The sequence below is a fragment of the Sphaerodactylus townsendi genome, linkage group LG11 (genome assembly GCF_021028975.2).
Source record: "Sphaerodactylus townsendi isolate TG3544 linkage group LG11, MPM_Stown_v2.3, whole genome shotgun sequence".
In the NCBI taxonomy this organism is placed as follows: Eukaryota; Metazoa; Chordata; class Lepidosauria; order Squamata; family Sphaerodactylidae; genus Sphaerodactylus; species Sphaerodactylus townsendi.
Genome location: NC_059435.1, coordinates 28121860 through 28130967, shown reverse-complemented (window position 1 = coordinate 28130967; position 9108 = coordinate 28121860). Strand labels below are relative to the sequence as shown.

Sequence of the window (9108 nt, the reverse complement as noted above, 5' to 3'; positions counted from 1 at the left end):
CACTGAACCAAAAAGGTTATCCCATTTGCTGTAATAATTCAGATGTATTTATTAAGCACATTTTCCCAATAACTTGTTACTATGGCACAAGACTGAGTATGTTTGTCAAAAGATTGACATAGAGATGCTCAATTATTCAACATCCCTGCTTATATCCTGCTTGCAAATGCCAAGTATTCCATGAACTATTTGGCTGCATCCAAGCAGATAACGTGCATTGCAGAAAAAGACAACTGAATGCAGGATTACATGTTTCTTTCTCTTCGCTGCAATCCCCACTCATCACATCTGGGACCAGTTTTTTGCTGCCGCTTGCCATGTTGACGCCTGCACTGGGGCCTATCCAGAACTGGAAAAGGGGAGGCTTCGTTTCCCCCTGCTGCTGCCCCAAAGCAACAGCCAATCAGAACACGAGACACTGGGGATGTTTGTGCATGCGCTGTGTAAATACTTTACACTTTTTACACTTGCTGTGTAAATACAAAAGACCCGGGCTCGTGCAAAACAAACTGGAGTATTTCCTCCCAGTCTTCACTGGATTCCTTCGCAGAAACAGGCAGCCATGCGAAGAGAGAAACCGGGATAAAACAGACTCAGATTGTAAGATACTGATTGTAACCTGGTATAATTGTGAACTGCAGAAACGGCCAGAGTTGTATTTATTTTGTGGATATGATTTGAAGGGGAAAATTCATTTAGAAAAGGATTACACTGGCAGGCATATGCATTTCAAAACTGTTTTTAATTTTTAAAAGTTTGTCAGGTTTTGAAGTACTGCATAATGGGAATACACCTTTAAATTGGAGACTCTTAACTTAATCATGGCTGGCTAGCCTAGGCCACAGTATCTTCTGCTAAACGTCCCTTACGGAAATGTGATTTTGAACTTAAAAATGGAGATATGCATATATAGAGCTATCTCTTAAACAGGAATGGGTTTTAAGCAATTGCTTCCAAATTATCTCCCTTCAGGAAACAATTTATGCATCGCCCTGCCCATTGAGGAACCCCGAAGGGCCTGCCACATAATCTGTGGCATTTTTGGAGGGACCACATGGGTCACTTGGTCTTAACATCACCCCTTGTGAACATAGTGTATGCAGTATAACAGCCTGGCTCAAACACATTCCTCTTGCTGCAGATTACATGAGAAAATAAATGATGAACAGAAAGCTGTTTATCAGGAAAACTTTTGACTCCCATTATTTAGTGCTTTTTGTTCTTTAAAAAAAACACCAAAACTCAGTATATACAATTGCACTGATTTTCACCACTTCCCCCCTCAGGACTTGGGGAACAGTTCCTCCCCCTTCCCCTGGTCTTTGGTACTCAATATCAGAGAGTATCACCACTAAAATGTCTTGTGGTTATTGATTTCTACATCACTGAATCTCTTCTAGGGAGCCCAGAATTCCCTGAAATTCGATTTGGAGACTGCTTGTTTAAAAAATTGTATGAAATGCCAGAGTAGCAATGTTCAAAGTGAAGATGCTGAGGTAAGTAAATCACACTTTCGGCTTATCAAAAAGAAGAGTAAAACTTTGATGCATGGTGAACAAATCCTCCAGCAAGAATATTTACTGCAACAGCACATGGATGTGAAATTTCACTACCCCATTTGCCGATCGTGTATTCGTCACAGTAACAAGTTTTACTGTTTGATCAGAGAGGCTGTCATTGTCTACCTGCTGCAGAAGTGTGTGAGGCTAATAAGGATGAACATGACTGAAATTTCATACTACAATGACACATTCACACCATCTGATTTTGACGACAATTCAAATGCAAATTGGTGTGAAATGGATGACACCTACCGTTTTAGTGCCATGTTCACGGGCATCCTGTACTCTTTGATTTTCCTTCTCAGTCTGCTAGGAAATAGCCTCGTCTTATGGATCATCGTGAAATATGAAAACATCACATCCTTAACAAACCTCTTCATGGTTAATCTTTGCATCGCGGACTTGGCTTTCGCTTGCACGCTACCCTTCTGGATTGTCTACTATTATTACGAATGGAGCCTTGGTGATTTTCTCTGCAAGGCTGTCAGTGCTATCTTCTCTATTAGCTACTACTGCAGTGTTATCTTTCTGACCTTAATGACAATCTTCCGATGCCTGTCTGTGGTAGATCCCTTGTCCACTTTGAGATCACCCACAAAAAAGCGTGGCATTCTGGTGAGCTTGGTCGTTTGGATCATCGGTGTGCTGGTCGTGATCCCTGAAATAATTTATACTGAAGTTGTAACCAACAATGGCCAACAACAGTGTGAGTACATAAAGCCCATATGGAAGTGGGTAGAGCTGTATCAGCAAATTGCTTTCTTTCTGTGCTCCTTTTTCACCATTTCTATTTGTTACATCCGGATGCTTAAGATTCTGCTGGGATCAAGGACTCAAAAGAGGTACAGAACTGTGAGACTCATATTTGCCATTGTGCTTGTCTTTTTCCTCAGCTGGGCACCTTACAATGTGCTTGGTTTCCTATATTTTTCATCAACTACGCGGAAGATCGAACTGGATTGTGAATCCCTTAATCAACTTTTCTTTGCTTTTGACATCAGCCGCAAAATTGCCTTCTGCCACTCCTGTCTCAACCCAGTGCTCTATGTCTTTGTTGGGGTGAAATTCAGAAGGCACCTGAAACTCTTGTTCAAGAAGTACTATTCTTGCCACAGCAGGATTGAACCCTACCCAAGAGCTCATTCTTGGCACATTGGCCTGTATGAGGATGCGTCCATGTACTGAAGATAATGCTGCTGAGCAGGTGAAGTCACCTGAATTGCACCACCGTCTTGGAAATACTCTTCATTTTTTTCAATATTTCACTGCGAAGAGCATAAAATGACCTCGCCTTGAGAGAGAAGACAGACAATGATCATCTGCGTTGCTTGGAGCCCATCTATTTAATTCACGAATAAGACATTTTCAAGCTAATAGATGGGGGGTGGGGCGTTCTATTTTTACTCCTACTAAAAATTTCAGATGCTTGCAGAACTCTATGTGAAAGGGTAAGGAGCAACCTTTTTAAAAAACAGAATATGGGTAGGTTTTTTGTTTTAAATGAATCACATAGCATATTGCTCAAATCTCTAAAATGTTTTAATGATTGACAGTGGATTCCTTTCTAAAGCCAATGACTTCACTGTACTTCAACTGCGCTGTTAAGTATCACGGGACTGATGTACTTGTCTCAGATATTGTCTTGCCACACACGCTTGTATGTATATATCCCAACAAAACTATACACACTATTAAAATACCCAAACTGTATCCATATTTTGCATGCAAAAATTATAGCAAGCATAACTATGTTTCTATGCTGTATGTGCATCAGTGAATCGGAATGCAGGTTGACATTTTCTGTAACACTTAAACAAAGGAGAAATCAGCTACAATTTTGCAGCAGAGTAACTGAATCATATATTGTATTAATTAATTTTCTGCTTCTGAATGGCCTGTTGAGTTGTAATGAAAACCAAAGTGGACTGAACTGAGCCTGCAAAACAACGTGGAATTTCCCCCCAAGATGTTCTAGTTCCATCGTTCCACAATGGCACTGCATATATACAGTTCCTCACAAATCCATAGAAATTATTTTGTTTTGTATAGTTCTGCTTTTATCTTACAAATGTTGAGATCTACCATTTGAAACATTGTTTTTAATTTCAGATTTTAGTGTTTTCAGTCTTTACTTCGTTGTGTATAGGGTTTTAAAAAATACATTGCTGACTAATGTAATTAACAACTGTTTGAAGTCTAGTAGGAAAAAACCACTTGCATTGATTGCTCTGTTCCTAATAAAGTTGCTGAAACTCAAAATAATTGATGTGATCTCTGCAAACTTCCAAGCAGTCTTCTGTGTGGTTACGAGTGTATAACTACCTAGGAGTATATAACTACCTTACATTAATCATAAACAATAAAAACACTATGGCCCATTTTGCACAACACAAAATGTTTTGAGGTCTCAAAATATTTTCTGCAGGATTTCAGCACAGGTTTTAAAACGTTTGGGAAACATTTCATATTTCCTCAAAACGTTTTATTCCAAAAATGCTAAACTAGTGATTTTTTCCCCTGACAATGTTTTGAAAATGTTTCCTGTTTGCTGTGCAGTGAGCAGAAAACGTTTTAATCTCCCCCACCTTACTTTACAGCTCATTTTTGTTTTGTTGCGCCCACCATTTTGTGCTGCTTGTGATTCTGCATGCTGGCCACTATTTAGAGGGTTTTTCCCAGGGATATTTTCTCTGCTGGAATCGCTGCTGGGTGACATGAATCAATTCAACTTTGCCTGCTGATTTCGGCAATGTGTCACTTTCCCTTTTTAAAATTGTCAGAGAGGTATCTTTGAAGCTACGGAGCCTCAAGAAGACTGCATATATGCCAATTCTTGTATCATGTACTGAATTTTTTTAAAAGGGGAAAGCAATATGTTGCCAAAATCGGCAGTCAAAGCTGAGTTGATTCATATATTTAAATCAGTGAAACATCACCCAGTAGCGAAGCCAGCAGAGGAAATGCCCCTGGAAAAAATTCTGCAAATGGCCGGTGGCACAGAGAACTGCAAGCAGTACAAAATGGTAGTTGCAACAAAACAAAAGTGAGCTTTAAAATCAGGTGGAAGGCAGGAAAAAAGATTTTTGCCTGAAACAATTTTTCTGTGCTATGTGGACAAAAAAACCCCAAAACGTTTGTTTAAAAAACGTTTCCCAAATGTTTTAAGTGCTTCAGGTGGAAATGGCCTGTGGCAGTGGTGTCCTTTTGGATTTCAGTAAAGGGGGGGGGGGGTGTCAAAGAATCCCATGAGTGTTGCAGCAAGATTTACAGTGTGATCTTAGACATAATCTTAGAAATATTCAGTATTAATCTGAAAAAAGCACACTCCACTAAGGATGTTTATTACTGTATATTTCTTCAAATCAACATAAATGTTACCAGTGGATGTCAGTCACACAATGTTTTGTTTTAGTCTTTTCAATTAAACGATTGATGTCTGTACACAGTCTTTTCAATTAAACGATTGAGGCACATGACTGTACACAGGTTTAAGAGGCACATGCCACTCAGTGACCTGTTAAGTTACTTAATAAACAGAAACAATAAGCTGACCGGAGAGAGCGGTAGGTGCTCCTATGAAAGAATCATATTTGGTCTGAATCCCAGCTGAGACAGGTAAACCTAACATGCTATCCTGTATGGAATAGGGAGAAAGCCAGCATCAGAAATTCCTGCCAGAATATGCAGTTTGATGAAGCCTTGTTCCCATTACAACTTTGTCAATCACATCTCCCAAATGTCAAATTGCCTGTTGCTCAAGATGAAATTATGCTACACGTGGGGAATGGAACCAGTGTAGGACAGCTGCTTAGTTTTTAAAAAAATACACACAATCAAATAGTCAGGTCAGAAGGTGGACCAAACCATATGAAGGAAACATTAGCCTTTGAACTTTATGAGAGTTAAAAGTACATGTTTGAAAAGCAGAACAAACAAACAAAAACAAACAAAAACAAACAAAAAACAAACATGACAATCCATTTTCTAATGGGAAACAAAAACAGTAACTTGTGGTTGCTTGGCAGACTATCTGTAGTGTTTAGAGAATAAGATGTGGGGAGAGAGAGAACTGGTTCAAATCTTCACTTTCCTATGAAGTTTGCTAAAATGGCCTTGGACTGATATTTCTCAGTCTAACCACACAGGGATGTTGAGAGGAGGAGAGGGCGATATAAGCCACCCTGGAGAAATAGTGAGATACAAATATAACAGACACAGAGATTCCACAGTTTTAGATCAAGCAGTGTTGGACTAGTGGTTTATGGACTAACTTATACAGAGTCAATGCAACTACATCAGTTTTCCAAGTAGACTTTTGGAGTCACATATTTTGAGAGAGGGCAGTGCGATCCATTTAATGGATAGCCAAAAATTCCTGATTCAGGGCATGGTTCCAACTGAGTTGGTGGGACATTTTGTAAGTGATGAGCAAGGAGTGTGTTTTCTACTTCAAAGTAGAAATGGCACAATGCCCATAAGACATTTAGTAGCTAAGAGTTACAAGGATTAGCCAGTATTGGTTGAGACTAGATAAAGTGTTGTTAAGGGTGAAAATCTAAAGGTTGCTTCAATTAGCTCAAGCTATGTATATTTAAAGGCTAATAAATATTAACTTCTCCTCCTTCCCTGATGACAAACTATATTATAATGAACATACAGGAAGAATAAGGGAGGGGGAAAGCATACCAAGCAGGAACATGCAGATAGGTGGAACAAAAAGTCTGTGACTCACCCTTGGCCAATGGGGGAATGGAGAGGGCTTTTCTCGGTCAGGAATAATCTATATATATAAAAAGCTAACAGTGTTTTTGTTGATGACAGTATACCTCAGTAACTGCTGGGCCAATTCCTCTGAAAATTCCCAGCCACTATAGTCAGCCAGGCGAGAGTGTTTTTAGATGTTCACATACCTGAAATTTCACACCTGGCCCAGGTAAAACGCCTTTCTCCTGGCACTCCATGGAGAAGGACATCCAGCTGCCTGTGTGTAACTGTCACTTTTAGAATGTTCGTGCTGCTTAGAAGGTTTACTCAGATGGCCAAATATGAGCAGTGGAAACAGTACATAGGCAGTAACTCCAGTGGAAGTGAAACACATACACACACATATACACCAGAGAGAGGGGAAGGAGGGAGGGAGAGGGAGGGGTGGCATGCAAGGGAAGAGAGGGAGGGAGAGGAAAGGGACGGAGGGGGAGGCATGCAAGGGAAGAGAAGTGAGAAAAGGGAGACAGTAAGGGGTGGCATGCAAGGGAGGGGAGGCAGGGGGCCCAGCATCTTGATATGACCCACCCACCCTAGCGGAGGGAAAGGGAAGGGAGGGAGGGGGAGGGGTGGAATACAAGGGAAGAGAAGTGAGGGAGGGAAGAGAGTGAGGGGCGACATGCAAGGGATGGGAGGGAGGAGCCAGGCACCCTAGATTCCCTGAATACTGCGGTTACAGTTAAGAAAACCAGGCACGCATTACTCAGGAGTAAGCTCGGTACAGCAACTGTGACATACTTTGAATGGCTGCTTCGCGCCCCCCTCAGAGGGTTTCCTCAGAGCGGCACCATTGCCACCAACCAAACTTGTTCCCAGGTAAAGGATCATGACCAGCCAGCCTAGATGTGTGGGAGGGGTGCCTTTCCATTCCCCCCCCCAAGGAATGCGGGCACACACATCAATGACATCGCACAGTATCAGGCTGCGTGTTTGCATGAGCACGTATTGCTGGCCTCTGCAATTGATTTGCTGCTACTGTTCCTTTTCCATTTCACCACAATAAGCCACAGCAACGCGTGGCCGGGCCTTGCTAGTAGGCTATAAATTACCATGTCTGGAATGTTTCGGCGGAGTCTGCCCCGTTTAGGGATGGCTCAACTTTCTCTGCAAATAAAGCTATTATAAAATTTGTTCTGTTGGCTAGATGTTTGGTAAGAGAGAAAGTTGGGCACAACATAGGGACAGAACTGGGCACCAGAGCCATGGTTAGCTTCAGAAGTTAATAAGATGGGGCAGATGAGACAGAGAGAGGATTTTCATATAATTTAACAGTTCCAGAGATCCATGGTTTGGGATTGAAGCAGAATATAAAGGAAAGTTGTTTTAGATAGCCCAAGCATCTGGGAGAGATAGGCTTTTAGACAGTGCTGGGGTGGAGTCAGCAGTTGTGGTCCACATTGGCACCAACGACATTGGGAAATGTAGCCGGGAGGTTCTGGAAGCTAAATTTAGGCTGCTAGGAAACAGGTTGAAGTCCAGGACCTCCAAGGTGGCATTCTCAGAAATGCTACCCGTTCCACAGCACTTAGGCCGAGCTAGGCAAAGCCCAGGAGATACAGAGTCTCAATCTCGTGGATGAGAAGGTGGTGTAATAGGCAGAGGGTTTCCAGATTTGTCCAGGAACTGGGGAACCTTTTGGGACCAGAAAGGTAGGCCTGTACAAATGGGACAGAGCTTCATCTTAACCAAAGAGGAACCAGGCTGCTGGCGCTCAACTGATTAAAAAAGGTGTAGAACAGCTTTTTTTTTTAAACTGCAGTCACTGGGGGAGAGAGAAGCCGACAGGAGCTAGAGGTGACTTAGGTTCGGAATACAGTATCTATGGGGATGCAGACAGAGAGGAGGTTTTTCTAAATCAACCACATACATGAGGAACATAGCAATGTGCATGTGACAAGGGATAGATGTCTACAAAGACTTTTAGAGGGGTAAAGCACACATAAATCCCAGGTTGGGACAGAGACAGAGGTATACAGGTGTCTCTATGCTAATGAAGTAGAAGCATTAGACCTAAAAAATGGGGGGGAGCTAGAGTACAGAGTTTTGAAGGAGGACTTTTTGATATGGAAGTGGAGCATTACAGAGACATGGTGGAATGAGGGAGAACCAGTGGGATGCTGTTATACCAGGCCTACAGAGGCTCTATAGGAAGGATAGGACAGAGCATTGGGGATGGAGTTGCCCTTTACATCAAAGAGAGCATAGTGTCACATAAAATAGACAATGCAGGGGGAGCTGGTTCCCCTACAGAATCACTGTGGATATCAATACCAGGTGTGAAGGACAGTTTAATATTAGGAATATATTATCGTCCCCCTGACCAAAGTGCACAAGAGGATTCTGAGATGGAAAAAAAAAAAGAAATTAGAGAGGCCAACAAAAGAAACAAAAATGCTTAGTGGTAGTATGGGTGATTTTAACTATCCCCATATAAACTGGAAAAATGCATGTTCAGGTCCATAGTAAGGGAAGGCATTCCCTGGATATGCTAAATGACTGTGGCTTAGGAGCAGATGGTTGTGGAACCAACCAGGGGAGAGGAGTGATCTAGAATCCTAATTCTATGTGGGACCCAGGACCTGGTGCAGGAGAGTCCCAGTGTTGTTGAGCCGATAGGGGAACAACTGACTCCCTGACAATGCTGTCAGATTCAAGTATCTCTAGCTTATGCAGAACAAGTGGCAACTACTAATGTAGTTACATTAAAAGCCTTCAGAGGAAATTTCTCTCAAAAGAGATTAGAGGGGGGGATGAGTCATGCTTGGGGGGAGGCTGAAAGGGA

At 41.9% G+C, this 9108-nt stretch overlaps 1 protein-coding gene across 1 annotated transcript; it reads left to right on the top strand.

The window, feature by feature from the left end:
- Positions 1–1704: 1704 nt before the first annotated feature.
- XCR1 (X-C motif chemokine receptor 1) lies at positions 1705–3508 on the top strand. Its single transcript, XM_048511725.1, has one exon. It carries the CDS (start codon positions 1716–1718, stop codon positions 2745–2747), a length of 1032 nt encoding a protein of 343 aa, XP_048367682.1. The 5' UTR covers positions 1705–1715; the 3' UTR covers positions 2748–3508.
- The last annotated feature ends 5600 nt before the right edge of the window (positions 3509–9108 follow it).